The sequence below is a fragment of the Hordeum vulgare genome, chromosome 2H (genome assembly GCF_904849725.1).
Source record: "Hordeum vulgare subsp. vulgare chromosome 2H, MorexV3_pseudomolecules_assembly, whole genome shotgun sequence".
NCBI lineage: Eukaryota > Viridiplantae > Streptophyta > Magnoliopsida > Poales > Poaceae > Hordeum > Hordeum vulgare.
Window position 1 is genome coordinate 206,744,886 of NC_058519.1, and position 14,920 is coordinate 206,759,805.

General features: G+C 53.5%; 1 protein-coding gene across 5 annotated transcripts in view; it reads left to right on the plus strand.

The window, feature by feature from the left end:
- LOC123425869 (polyhomeotic-proximal chromatin protein) overlaps positions 1–14,920 on the plus strand; it is a 45,047-nt gene that overhangs the window by 26,150 nt on the left and 3,977 nt on the right. For 3 of the 5 annotated variants that reach the window (XM_045109612.1, XM_045109615.1, XM_045109616.1), the window contains 2 exons: positions 10,912–10,989; positions 11,910–12,059. The exons of 1 other annotated variant lie outside the window; for it this stretch is intronic. In XM_045109612.1, the coding sequence (XP_044965547.1) occupies positions 10,912–10,989; positions 11,910–12,059 (228 nt within the window). The remainder of the gene's footprint in view (positions 1–10,911; positions 10,990–11,909; positions 12,060–14,920) is intronic. One more of the 5 variants, XM_045109613.1, reaches the window with a different exon arrangement.

Below are 14,920 nucleotides of genomic sequence, written 5' to 3' on the forward strand. Positions count from 1 at the left end.
CTCTGTCATACGATATGGCGCGCGTGTGTGGTGATCGTGGCGCACCCCGACTAGGTAGTGGCACATGATCTGAGGAGGTGGAGCACCCATGATCTCTCTTGGCTGCCGGCTTGTAAACTGTATATATGACTCAGCCTAGTGCATAATAAAAGTGTGGTTGGTAGAAACTAGGGTTCTACCGGCCCTCTGCCTTAGGTTATAAGGGTAGGAGGGAGGTTGGAGGAGACGAGGGCGCCGCGGCCGGCGCGACGGCGCCGTCTCGGCGTAGGGAGGAGGCGGCGAGTAGAGGAGGCGGTGGCTAGGGTTAGGGTTCCGGCTCCTCTGGGAGCCGGGCAATAGAATTGTCTTATTGCTTGATTCCAAAATAACTGTTTACATCTGTTTATATAATCTCAATAACTTGGACTCTAAGATAACTAAGATAACTTGGACTCTAAGATAACTAAGATAACTTGGACTCTAAGATAACTAAGATAACTTGGGCTAAGCCCGTAACTGACCCTGCCCATTGGGCCTCCTCCGTTGGTACGTAGTACCGGTCATAACATCTCTCCCCGCCCGCGCAAACAGCTCGTCCTTGAGCTGGAAGCCTGGATAGTGTTGAGTGAAGTCGTCACGCTGCTCCCACGTCGCGTCCTCCTCAGGAAGGCCCTCCCACTGGATCAACAGGTACCACACCCCGCGACGTAGTTGGGCCTGCAACACCTTTGCTGGCCCCGGAAGAAGTCGCCCGTCGGAAGTCGGGGGTAGTGCCGGCGTTGCCGCCGGTGGCTCCCCACGGAAAGGCTTCAGGATCCCCACATGGAAGACGTCGTGGATGCGAGTACCGGCTGGAAGCTGAAGACGGTAGGCCACCTTGCCGATGCGCCCCATCACGGAAAATGGCCCGGCGTAGCGCGGGCCCAACTTGCGCTTAGCACGAGGGTCAAGGGACTGCGTGGAGCGGTGAACTCTGCGTCGCGGTAGCCACACCCAGTCACCCACCGCAAACTCTGCGTCGCGGTGATGATCGTCGTAGTAGTGCTTGGAAAACTGCTGAGCTTGGAGAAGGCGTTGGCGCACCTCTGCAAGCATCTCGTCCCGGCTGCGAAGCAGGTCGCCCGCCGCCTCAGTCCGAGCCGTCTCAGGGTCAACCGGCTGGATAGGCGGGGGCGGTCGGCCATAGACCACCTCGAACGGCGTGGCTCGCAGGGCGGAATGATAAGAGGTGTTGCAGCAGTACTCCGCCCATGCCAGCCAATCCACCCATGCACGTGGACGGTCACTTGTAACACAACGCAAATACATGGCGATCACCTTGTTCACCACCTCGGACTGGCCGTACTCATGCGGAGCTTCACGCCCGCCAGGCGGAAGAGATCACGCCAGACATGCCCCGTGAACACCGGGTCCCGGTCGCTGACGATCGAAGCCAGAAACCCGTGGAGACGGACAATTCCGTCGAACAAGGCACGAGCCACAGAGGCGTCCGTGTAGGGATGGCCGAGCGCGATGAAGTGGCGTACTTGGAGAAGCAATCGACCACCGTGAGGATAACAGGCTTGCCGCCTACCTTTGGAAGGCCCTCGATGAAGTCCATGGAGACATCAGCCCAGACTTGAGAGGGCACCTCCAAGGGCTGCAGCAGCCCAGCCGGACGCAGTGTCTCCGTCTTGTTACGCTGGCACATAACACAGGACCGCACCCAGTCCCAGACCAAGGCCCGAACACCGGGGATGTGGAAATCAGCACGGAGACGGTGGAGGGTCTTCTGCACAGCCTCGTGTCCGGCCGAGTGGGCCAGCAGCAGGACCTAGTGACGCAGATCGCCGTGATCCGGCACAAAGAGGCGACGCCCATGTAGAAGCAACCCATCCGCCAAGCGCCATGGCTCGGCCAGGTCGACGGCTGTGAGGCGCTGCCGAAGAAGCTGAGTGTCCGGTGCGTCGGAGGTGGCCCGGCGGATGTCCTCAAGGAGGGCGAAGGAGGGCCCCGAGCGGATGCAGAGAGCCGCCCCGTCGGAGTCGCCGGTGTTCGAGGCGTGGTCGGCGTCGCGGCGGGACAGGGCGTTGGCCACAGTGTTAAGGCGACCCGGACGATACTCCACGGTGAAGTCAAAGCCAAAAAGCTTGCTGATCCACTGGTGCTGGGGAATGGTGGACATCCTTTGGTCCAATAAGAATTTGAGGCTTTAGTGATCCGTGCGAATCCGGAACGACCTCCCCCAAAGATACGGGCGCCAGTGGCGTACGGCCTGCACCAAGCCAATGAGCTCCCTTTCATAAGCCGCGAGCTTATGATGGCGCGCGACAAAAAGCCTGCTGAAGAACGCAAGCGATCCGTCGCCCTGATGAAGGACGATGCCGAACCCCACACCTGAGGCGTCGTAGTCCACCATGAATGGCTGGTCAAAATCAGGCATCTGAAGGACGGGACCCGTCGTGAGGGCCTGCTTGAGGGCCTCGAACGCCTCCGTGGCCTCCGCATCCCAGGCGAAGGCGTCGCGTCGTAACAGGCGTGTGAGCGGGGACGCGATGAGGCCGAACTCCCGGATAAATTTCCGGTAGTACCCAGCGAGGCCCAAGAAGCCGCGGAGAGCCCGTGGCGAGTGTGGTGTCGGCCAGGCCGCGACCGCCGCCACCTTGTCGGCGTCCATAGCCACACCCTCGGCCGAGATGACATGGCCGAGGTAGGCGACTCAAGGTGTGCCGAAGGAGCACTTCGAGCGCTTAAGATGAACATGATGCGCTCGAAGCTCGTTGAAGACGATGGCGACGTGCTGAAGGTGCTCTGCCCAAGAAGCGCTGTAGATAAGAATGTCATCAAAGAACACGAGCACAAACGGACGTAAGTAGGGGCAGAGGACGTCGTTCATCAAGGCTTGAAAGGTTGCCGGAGCGTTGGAGAGGCCAAAAGGCATCACCAAGAACTCAAAGTGGCCGTGATGAATCCGAAACGCCGTCTTCGCGATATCGTCCGGATGCATCCGCACCTGGTGGTAGCCCGAACGGAGGTCGAGCTTGGTGAAGAAGCGCGCCCCATGTAGCTCGTCCAAAAGCTCGTCGACGACTGGGATAGGAAATTTGTACTTGAGCGTCATGGCGTTCAGGGCACGGTAGTCGATGCAGAAATGCCACGTGCCGTCCGACTTGCGGACGAGGAGGACCGGCGCCGAAAACGGCGATGTGGAAATTCGGATAATGCCCAAAGCGAGCATGAGTGCGCACTGCCTCTCTAGCTCGTCCTTCTGCAACTAGGGGTAGCGGTAGGGGCGCACCGCAACCGGCACCGATCCCGGCAGGAGATGAATGCGGTGGTCATACGCCCGGGCTGTCGGAAGGCCCTGAGGCTCGTCGAAGAGGTCGTGGTGCTGCTGCAAGAGATGATCCAACAGGGGGTGCTCAGGCCCTGTGTCAGTCGCTACCAGCTGAAGCTGCGGCGTCGCTGGAGAGGCGCCACGCACTGGATGCGGCGACCCAGGCGCCAGAAAGTCATCGTCATGGCGTCGAAGTCCCAGAGAGTGGGGCCGAGGACTTCACCTATGGTGACAGGTACGTCCCGGGCAATCCCATGGCACCGGAGGTGGTCACCGTTAGCCACGGTGACCCAGAGTTGTTCCCCGCCCGTCGGCTGGAGCGCTAAGCGGCGCATCGTCGACTCGGGCAGGAAGTTATGTGTGGACCCCGTATCCAGGAGGGTCACCAGGCGCTCGCCGTTGATCATCACTGGCAAGAGCATAGTCCGCTCATCTCGGATGCCCGCGAGTGCGTGCAGGGGCATGCCGGGGCGGCGTCAACCGCAACTGGGTCGGGCATGTCGCCGGGTCCGTTGGTGGCGGTGTCCTCCTCGATGAAGTCGTCCGCCTCCAAGTAGAAGAGGCGCGGGCATACATGGCCTGGGACGTACGACTTGTCGCAGTTATAGCAAAGCCCCTGGCGACGGCGTTCGAGCTGCTCGGCCGGGGTGAGTCGGCGGAAGGATAGTGGCGCGGCCGAAGCGGGGGCCGCCATCGGGCCCGGGGGCGGCCGCCGTGGGGATGGTGCTGTCTGGGCCGCTTGTTGAAGGGCCTGTGTGCGGCGCTCAAAAGCGCGGGAGTAATACATGGCCGTCTGGAGGTCCTGCGGTCCACGGAGCTCGACGTCCACGCGGATGTGATCCGGCAGTCCGCCCACAAAGAGCTCGGCCCGCTGACGAGCCGACACGCCGAGCGCGTGACATGCCAGGGTCTGGAAGCGGTCGGTGAAGTCCTGCACCGTGGAGGTGAAGGGAAGGCAGCCGAGCTCCGCCAGGCGGCTCCCTTGGATCGGGGGTCCGAAGCGCAGGAGGCAGAGCTCGTGGAAACGCTCCCAGGGGGCATGCCGCCCTCGTCTTGTTCCAGAGCGTAGTACCATGTCTGTGCGGCGCCTCGAAGGTGATACGAAGCGAGCCAGGTGCGTTCCGATGCCAGTGTCCGTTGGCCCCGAAAAAACTAGTCTCATTGGTTAAGCCAGTTCAGGGGGTCCTCGGTGCCGTCGTAGGTGGCGAAGTCTAGTTTGGCGAAGCGCGGCGGCGTGTGGTTAGGGCCGCCCTGGTGGTATGGCTCGTCGGCGCAGAGCAGTGGAGGGGTCTGCGCCGGGTACCCGTCGGGAACGGCAAAGCTGGGGGCCCCGCCGTACTGAGTGTGCGGCGGTGCCGAGGCCGTCGTGTAGACCGGCTGTGACGACTCGGTCACCCAGGCCGGTAGTGGCGACGGGGAGGGGGGAACCGAAGCTGGTTGAGCGGCACCCCTGGCGGCGGTCGGGCCCGGCCCGGAGGTGGCTGGAGTCGGCGGCGACAGCTGTAGGGTCGGCTGTCGTGGCCCCACCGAGGGTGGCGGAGGCAGCTGTAGTGGTGGCTGCATCGGCCAGACAGCGCGGCTGGTGGTGGCGCGGCTGGCTGCGGCCCGTAGGGCGCGGCCAGGTATAACCGGATGCCCTGGACGGTGGTAGCCAGGTCGCGGATCGCGCCGGTCAGCTCCTCCGGGTTGAGGACGGCCGGAGGCGGCACATGCAGGTGCGGCCCGCCGGCCGTGGTGATCATCGGAGTGGTGGTGGGGGACGACGGCGCAACGGTGGAGACGGGCGGCGGTGATGACATGATCGAACCAGAGCCTCGTGATACCAAACTGGTAGAAACTAGGGTTCTACCGGCCCTCTGCCTTAGGTTATAAGGGTAGGAGGGAGGTTGGAGGAGACGAGGCCGCCGCGGCCGGCGCGACGGCGCCGTCTCGGCGTAGGGAGGAGGCGGCGGCGAGTAAAGGAGGCGGTGGCTAGGGTTAGGGTTCCGGCTCCTCTGGGAGCCGGACAATAGAATCGTCTTATTGCTTGATTCCAAAATAACTGTTTACATCTATTTATATAATCTCAATAACTTGGATTCTAAGATAACTAGATAACTTGGACTCTAATATAACTTGGACTCTAAGATAGCTAAGATAACTTGGGCTAAGCCCGTAACTAACCCTGCCCATTGGGCCTCCTCCGTTGGTACGTAGTACCGGTCATAACAGTGGTTAATCTCTCCCCAACCTTCCTTGTTCACATGGTATCAGGCTCCCCCGACTTGCTCAATTCCTTTGCGCAGGTCGCCGGTCCTGCTTCCGTCGCCATGGACGACAATCCAGTCGTCTCACCTCGCTCCTCTCAGCACGGCGCCGATGGTGTTCTCAATGCCGTTCTGCTCGCTGACACGTCGCCTGCCTTGGCCGCTGCTCCGGGCGTCGCCGTGTCTGTCCCAGCAGCCCTGCCTGCGCCGGTAACGGTGCTGCCTGCCCCTCCGTCACTTCCTCTATCCTACAGACCATCGACATTTGCCGCCATGTTCCGGTCACCCTCGACCTCCTCGCCGACGACTACATGCAGTGGCGCCATCACTTCGACACCGTCATCGGCATGTTCGGCCTTCGCGATCGCGTCGACGCCACCACGACCCAGAATGGCAGTCGGCCGACCATGCCGTGGTGCACTGGCTCTACACCATTGTCTCGCCCAAGCTCCTCGACGCCGTCATGCAGGCCGACGATACGACGCTCGCCGTGTGGACCGCCATCCACGGAATCTTTCGTGACAATCAACTTGCTCGCGCCGTCTACCTTGACTCCGAGTGCCACACTGTTGTTCAGGGTGACCTGTTCATCATGGCGTATTGCACCAAGCTTAAGACGTTCACCGATCAGCTCTGTGACCTGGGACAACCGGTGACCGAGCCGCAGCAGGTCTTCAACCTCCTCCATGGCTTGAGCCAACAGTACCGCTCCGCCATCCCCCACATCACCTCGCTTGTTCCCCTTCCATCGTTCCTGCAGGTGCACTCCTTCCTCCTGCTTGAAGAGCATCGTGCCGAGCAGTCCGTGCACGCCCTTGTGGCCGGTCGTGGTGGTCCCCTGCCGTCTCCTGCACTTGCGCCAGGCAAACAACAACAACAACCAGGGGCAGGGGCACGGGCGCGGAAATGGCGGGGGCAACACTCCCTTGCCGTCTCCACCGACTCCCAGTATCCTGCCCCCCCCCCCCCCCCCCCCGCGCCAATTTGTGGACTGGCCTTGTCCAAGCTTGGCCCATGGCCTGGGGCGCGCCTGGAGCTGGTGTGCTCGGCCCGCGCCCTGGGACGCCTCACCTACAAGCTATGTTTGCATCTCTGTCGCCCGCTGCGCCTCCCATGCCCGGCTATGGCAGCACCCCTGCGCCCTACGGCGCCTTGCCGGTTTACGGCAGTCCTGGCGCGAGCTTGTCGACCGTCGCGTCTCAGCCATGGGACATGGCCTCGCTGCAAGCCACGCTGCACAGTGCCTCGGCCGGCCCCTCATCCTCCGGCAACACGGCGGAGTGGTACCTCGATTCCGGTGCTGCGTCACACATGACATCTTCCTCTGGTAATCTCCTCTCTGCATGCCCATCCTTCTCTACCGCATGCATCATAGTTAGGAGCGGCGAGCGCCTACCGATCACACATATTGGCACGGGCTCGTTAATCACTGGCACGTCGCCCATTCCTCTCCGCAATGTTCTCGTTTCACCCTCCCTCGTCAAAAATTTGCTCTCCGTTCGACAACTTTGCCGCGACTATCCCATTTCTGTTGAGTTTGACGCATATGGTTTCTCTGTCAAGGACCTTTGAACCAGGGCGGTGATTCTCCGATGTAACTCCGGCGGCGACTACTACCCCGTGGTGCGGCCCGCCCTCCCGTCCTCGTGCTCCTTCGTTGGCGCTGCTATGGCCGAGTTGTGGCACCAACGACTTGGGCATCCCGGGGACTGAGGGATCGCTAGAAGGGATGTCTAGAGGGGGGGGGGGTGAATGGACTACTAGACAAATTAAGCCTAGCCTTTTCCCAATTTTATTTGTTGGCAGATTTTAGCATTTATAGCAACTCAAGCACACTCTACACATGCAAGTCTACTAGTATAGCAGCAGAAAGTAAAGACATGCACATGTAAAGTAAGGAGTAGAGTTTAGGACGATCAAACGCAAAGATGGACATAGTGATTTTTGGCGTGGTGCCGATAGGTGGTGCTATCGTATGCCCACGTTGATGGAGACTTCAACCCACGGAGGGTAACGACCGCGCGAGTCCACGGAGGGCTCAACCCACGAAGGGTCCACGGAGAAGCAACCTTGTCTATTCCATCATGGCTTACGTCCAGGAAGGACTAGCCTCACTCGGGGTAGATCTTCACGAAGTAGGCGATCTCCTTACCTGTACAAACTTCTTGGTTCAACTCCACAACACGAAGTAGGAGGCTCCCAAGCGACACCTAACCAATCTAGGAGGCACCACCCTTCAAAAGGTAATAGATGCGGTAGTACGATGAACTCCTTGCTCTTGTGCTTTAAAAGATAGTCTCCTCAACACTCAGTCACTCTCTCACAGATTTGGCATGGGTAGAAGAGATTGATTGGGTGGAAAGCAACTTGGATGGATTGGGATATCTTGATCTCAACACATGAGTAGGTGGCTCTCAGAAAAATAAATATGGCAAGTGTATGTGTGTTCTGAGTGCTTCCTCTGCGAACGAGAGGTGGTGGATGGGTATATATAGGCATCTCCAAAAATCAACCGTTACAATAATATTACCCAACTCGGTGAAGCCGAAGTAAAACTCGGTGACACCGACTTGTACAAAATGTCGCAACCATTGTTTATAAAGCGTCCCGCTTCAGACGCTTAAGCGACAAGGCGCCCTAGCAGCGCCTTAGATATTTGCCTGCTTTAGGCGCTTAAGCGCCCGCTTTAGGCGCTTAGGCATCGCTTAAGCGTTAGAGCGGGTGGTGCTCGCTTTAGGTTGCTTTGCCGCTTTATAAACAATGGTGGCAACTTTTGTATTCTCGGTGAGACCGATATAGAAATCTCGGTGGTACCGATATGGGTGACCTATGGCAGTTTCCAAATCTTGGTGTGACCGATTTCAAAACTCGGAATTTTCGATTCTTGAAAACGACATAACAGAAACTTGGTCACTGATTTCGGTGGCACCGAAAGGAATGTTGGTGGTACCGAGACTCTAGGGTTTGGCATAGGTTCTGTCTGGGGAAAATCGGTATGGCCGAATCGAAATTCTTTGTGGCACTGATTTTGATGTTTAGGCTTTGGACAGAGAATTTTGTGGGAGAATGGATGAGTATTTTTGGTGGCTATCTCTAAGCACTTGAGCAACCAATTCATCATAGATACCTCATCCCTTTTAATAGTATTGGCTTTTCTATGGACTCAAATGTGATTTCTCACAAATATAAAATGTAGATCTTGTAGCTTGAAGCTTCGCCAATCATTCCTTTCCTCTTCTTCTTCTTCTTGAAAATTCTCCTCACAATCCTTTGCCAACACTTTCTGTGGACTATATCTGAAATAAGCTAGATTAAACTATTAGTCCAAGAGACAATGTATGTTATCATGAATTATTAAAACCATCAAGGGAGCATATGTGTTTTCAGGGACGCCTCCCTTCGCGCCGTTGCCGACCGCCTTCCCCTGGAACTTAGCCGCTTCGCACCTGTCTGCCATGCCTGTCGCCGACCGATTCTGTCGAGGCATCATCTGTGGCCATGGCGGCGAACAGGGTTTTCGGCGACGACATCGGCGATGAGGGATGAGGACGGCGAGCAAGGAAGGACATGGGCAGCGGGGCGGGGCTGGGAAATGGAGGGCTGAGGCGGGAGGGTTTTGGTGCAAGGGGAGAAGTCAATTTTGAGAGGATTTGGGATGGGTCTGGCTTGTCGGGTCCGACGTGGCGGTGTGTCTGGGCGTCCCCATATCCTCCCCAGATATGGGCCGGGTATGGGGAGTGCTGGTCAGTCTGGGCGTTTGGGTCGGATATGGGGTGTCCAGTTGGATGTGGTTTTTTGTCCGTTCAATGACCGGTCAGCCCACCCGGGCGTTTGGGGCAAGTAGGGGGGGGGGGGGTCCGGTTGCAGATGCTCTTAGAACTCAAATTCCACCCCAATTTGCTGCCCACCTATCAGCAGCAGCCCCACCACAAGCAGCTTTCCCTGCAGCAGTCGTAGATCGCTGTCGCCTCTACCATCTTAACGCTTCCACCGGCCAACCGATTTCATATGCCGTTATGGCCGCGCACCCTTCATAACCCATGTATGGATCCACCCTGCACATTACCTCCCTTTCGCCCCTGCTTGACCATCACCTCGGCTTAGTTTGGGTTCCCTGTTCCGCGCTTCCACAAGCTCAACTTCCCAACGTATGTGGCTCGGTCGATCCTCTTGGTTGGCTCAATAGGTGCAAGTACATGTGAGGCTGGCAACATGTAGACTGCAGCCTCTACCGCCTCACATTGATGCCCACTTCTGGTACTTATAGCTCGAGTGCAATTTTGGCACATCTAGACTGCAGCCTCTACCACCTCACAATTTCTGGCGTAACGGCCAGGAGCCGATGGCTGTGGCCGGGGTGTTATGATTAGTATGAGAGCCGACCCTCACGGTTACACGGGCTGCATCGGTGGATGAAGAATCACGAACATAAGAATTTCTGGTTTAGCATGTTCCCAGAAAGAAGATACTTTTTTTCCATTCCAGAAACGAGGATGTGTGCGGGTCATGTGTGCGGGCATGTGGTGCATGTGTCCCGTTGTGGCCGTGTGCCGGACTGGACGCAGACGTGTGCCAGGAGGGAACGTTCTTGCTGGGCCGACGAGGACGTCGGTTCCTTTTAGTGACGGTGTATGTGAGATTCTGAATGATAGACTACCCATATCAACAAGGTGCACCTTCTTTTCCGGGAGCCCATCCAAAAGGAACCTCAAGTTAAGCGTTCTTGGCTTGGAGCGATTTGAGGATGGATGGCCGACCGGGAAGTTGATCCCGGATGCGCATGAGTGAGGACAAAATGTGCAGTGAAGACTAGTGTTGGCTTATGGGGCCAGTCTAGATCTCTCGCCAGGCGTAACACCCGGGAACCAGTGGCTATGGCCGTGGCGTTACAGAATCCCACGATGGGGAGGTAGATAATCTAAGCTCTATCAATGAGTCTATTCTTCACTAACCCTGGAGAGGAGGTGGGGGTGGGGTATTTATAGTCCAACCACAAAGGGGCAAGTGGGAAATGGGTACATGGGCCTTTGGCCCGTTTACTGAGCACAGCTGCACAGGCAGGCACGTCCTGACAGTCCGGGCTGACTGGCCCGGACAATCCAGGTGTAGCGGACGGAAGTGTAAGCGGGGTGCTATGGATGTCCGCTGTCCTGCCAGTGCCGTGCTCTGAGTTATATTTGGGCCTGGCGGCCTGGAGTGTCACATAAGATGCAGCAAATAATTGAGTCCTGTGTAGTATATGGTCTCCTGACCTGTAGTGTCTATATACACCAGTTGATGTTTCTGCTTTTAGTTTGGGCTGACATATGTTATACTTAGTCATAGCACAATTTTGCTTTCATTTTTGGCTGATTATGTCATGTTCTACAGGCAAGTCATAGCATTGATGGAGCTAAAGAAGTCTTTGTCAAGGGAATAAAACAAGCACCCTGTAAACCATTGATTAAGGTGCATGTCTTTTTTTCTTTCTTAAGAAAACACTGGGCTTTATTAACTTGGTAGCACAGACAAATCGCTGAGCACACTAGTTTATATGTTTGGATCCAAGTCAAGCCAAACATCAGTTGTATCCGGGTCCGTATAAGCACCATTAGCAGCTAAGGCATCAGCTACTATATTACACCCACAATGACAACAGACAACTGTGAGAACTATAATACTAGTAAGAAGGATAAACTTTGAATCCCTGAAGATGACACCATGTCTTGGCCAATCATGTTCGTTGCTTCAACGCCAGCTTGAGGACAGTGGCATCAGTTTCGAGCACCACCCATCCCATTCCTGCATCAGAAGCAAATTGCAATTCATAAGGGCCTGTTTGGGACTGCTCTACTCCAGAAAATTCAGCTCCGCTCTAAAAAAACATAAGCCAAACGGGGTAGCTTCATGATATACAGCTCCACAAAAAAACTAGAATCTGGGATCCAACTTCCTGTTTTTTATGAAGCTCTCTAGGTGGTGCTCCATAAAATTATAGAAGTTGGAGTTGGAGCGAAATTACCCACCACTGCCACCCGTAAGTGGATACCCCTTCGTTTCTCCCCTCTCATCCAATCAAATAGATCCTTTCCACCAAATTTTCCATTCGTGAAGCTGGAGCTGGATAAAAGCCAAACGTTCTCTTTGAAAGAGAACTTCCGTATAGAACTGCTCCAAAGTGGATTTGGTGGAGCGGAGCTAGTTTTGATGGAGCAGAGCGGTCCCAAACAGGGCCTAAATACAAGCATGCGTAGCATCCGCTAGATTATATAAGCCTCCATACCCGTTCCATGGACAGTGCCATTTATTCTTAATGAACATAGTTTCACTTTTTATTCTTTCCTGTCTGGAAAGAGACCTGTGTAATACCTTCTGTGATCTTCCACTAGGGATTCATACAGTTCATGAGTACATACGGAGGATCTGCAGAAATACCTCTGCTTGATTCTGTTATTGCTAATGCCGTGACTCCTGGATCTGGTGTATCAACAGCTTTAAGCCCTGAAGACCGTGAAGATATCTCGTTGTTGTTTTTAAAGGTTAGAGAGTTACCAGCAGTTCGCATTGTGTATCTTTTTGTGCATTTCTTTAGTTCGGGTACATGTGTATCCTTTGCAGTTCGCATACTTGCAGTGTAATGCACACTGGTGTGCACACTCCATTTAAATCCACTTTTCTAAGTGGATCGAGTAATCATTTCTAAAATGAAATTCTATCTCTTTCTTCTTGTTCTCCACTTTATATTATGGGATTCAGTAATCTGAAGTATAAGTGAGTTCTGTAAAGTTGTGTGGGAGTCATCTCACTACATTGTACGTGATAGGTGGGCATCACTCAATGTGAATGTAGGTAACAGTATGTTGTAGTGCACTGGAACATAATATCCATTTGGCAGTGTATATACTATCCCTGAATTTTGATGGTATCTACTGTAACACCTGGACTGTAGAACTTCGAAAGGCTTGACTTAAGAAGCTAGAGCACTGAACCCATACTTTGGTCTCGAGGGTTGTTTTCCCACCATGACAGATGATGTGGCATGGTTTTAAGCTTGTTATGAAGCGCAGTCACCCAGCAATATATAAGAAATCTCTCTCCAGAAAAACAGAACACAGCACTTTATAAATAATTGGCTTGAGAACACTCTTAGATTCGTATGACGTAGTTTCATATAAAGTAGAATAGTATTTGGTTTGTGAGTAGTTTTACGTTAGTATCACAGCATGGACCTTGTTTCAGTAATAGAAACCCCAGACAGGCAAAGGCTAGGATACTAGATTAGTGCCACGTGACATTGTATGACTTCTGTTTCTGGGTCACGGTGTTGTCTTGGACGCTCCTGGTGCCAGACCTCTGAGTAGCTCTATGTTTTTTTTTGTTCAGTCAGAAGGTCTCAGAAAGATGTGAATGACTGCTGAACATAGTCGACCTTGAATCAATCCATTGTCAGCTGTTAGATTGACCACAATCAAAGGTTAGATCTGCTTCCAGGCTCTAGTTAAAGATTGGTACACTATATAGGGGTACAGATATCTGTCTTACCCCGTACAGCCATGCTGTCTGGGCAACCTGGCTATCTTCAGCATGGTAGTTATCCCGTTGTGAATTAACAAGAAATAGTCAAAACGGGGTTTGATGCAAATTTTGCTGACACATTCTTTACTTAAGATCATGAAAGAAATGCATTTTATTATGGGGTCTGCTACGCATCCATCGGTGGATGTATGTTATACGTCCGCCACCTTTATGGCCGTTGGGTCTACACGTGGACAGCGTCCGATCGATGTCCTGTCACGCCCCGTTTGTCCCTTCCTCACTCATTAATTCCCGCAACAACGGCTTTGTTGCAGAAACATTTATAGCAGAGGCTGTGTTGCAGATTCCCGCAACAGCGGTTTTGTCACAGAAACATTTATAACAGAGATTGTGTTGCAGGTTCCCGCAACAACGGCTCATACATACTTGTTGATCACCTGCAGCTAGTTCATCACTATGATGATTTGTCTGACCTCTTATTTGCTTATCACTGTTAAGCTTCATGCACTAGGCAACGCAACCAAAAGTCCGAACTGATGGAAAGGGCTAGGCAATCTACATATACACTTGAACAGCCCGATCTGGATCCTGGCGGATCGGGACAGAAGCTGGGCGGGCATTGACGGGAGCCAATCCAGCAGAGCCGATCCAGTGGCAAGATGAGATGGAGCGGCCTTCACGGGAAACGACGAAGGGTAACGGGGTGGATGGCAGCAGCAACCGTAACAAGAAGCAGCGACGACCGGCGAGAGATAACGGCGGTGAGGGAAGAATCAAGCACGAGTTGTGCGTGCGAAAAAAATAACCTAGGCTCTGATACCATGTTAGGGAATATGCACTAGTCAACGCAACCAAAAGTCCGAACTGATGGAAAAGGCTAGGCAATCCACATATACATTTCAACAGTCACCAACTAATCATTTATCCACGATACATGACTTATGCTCCTAGCCTTCATTGTGAAGCGAATTATTCTTCCAGAATTGAGATATTGAAGTGGCTGAGAAGGGACGAGAAAATGCTGATGTCGATAGCAGGCCTAGGAGGCGGAAGGCTTACACTGAAGAGAAATTCTATCTAGAAGCGCCGCACCGTGGACGTCCCATGTGGCGGCTTGTGTGCTCTCTTGCATGCATGCATGCAATGATGTCATGTGATTCGTTCTAAATGACCGGAATTCAAAAACTTTTATCTCTTAAATCGTTAATTCGATCGATGATCCGTTTTCATCGTTGACTTTGTTTCGATGAAATGTTCAAAACTAGATCCCATGTCGACATCTTTCGATAACTTTTTTTTTGCTCATACTTACCACATTTGTTGCACTTACTTGTCATATTAGTAAGTACTTATTTGTCTGATAAAAAATAACTTAATCGCCAAATTTTTGGAAATTGCGTATAAATATGACATCTCGACATAATCAAAATGGCAAGCACAAACAACTTTTTTTAGGCGATTACATGCAAAAATATGACAACTCAACATATTTAAAACCGATGACCATTGAGAAATCTTTTTTGGTCATCGTTTGTAAATATGACAACTCGGCATAGTTAAACTAGCATCTTGACAACTAAGTTTTTGTAAAATTAGCAACTATGTAATTTTAAACTACTACTAGTAGTACTAGTAATAACCAGATGCATTTAGCTAGTGAATAAGGTCTGCCAACACATGTTTTGTGTGTGACACTTTTTCTACTGATTTTCTGTGTAAAGCTTTGCATGCAATGCATATTTTTGTGATGCCATCTGCATATCCTTCTAGCCCACGCTGCTGTGTGCTGCAATATGGATACATGCGGCACATGGTTCACATCGAGAAAAAATGGCAATTAAGTTATTTTTTCGGACAAGTAAGT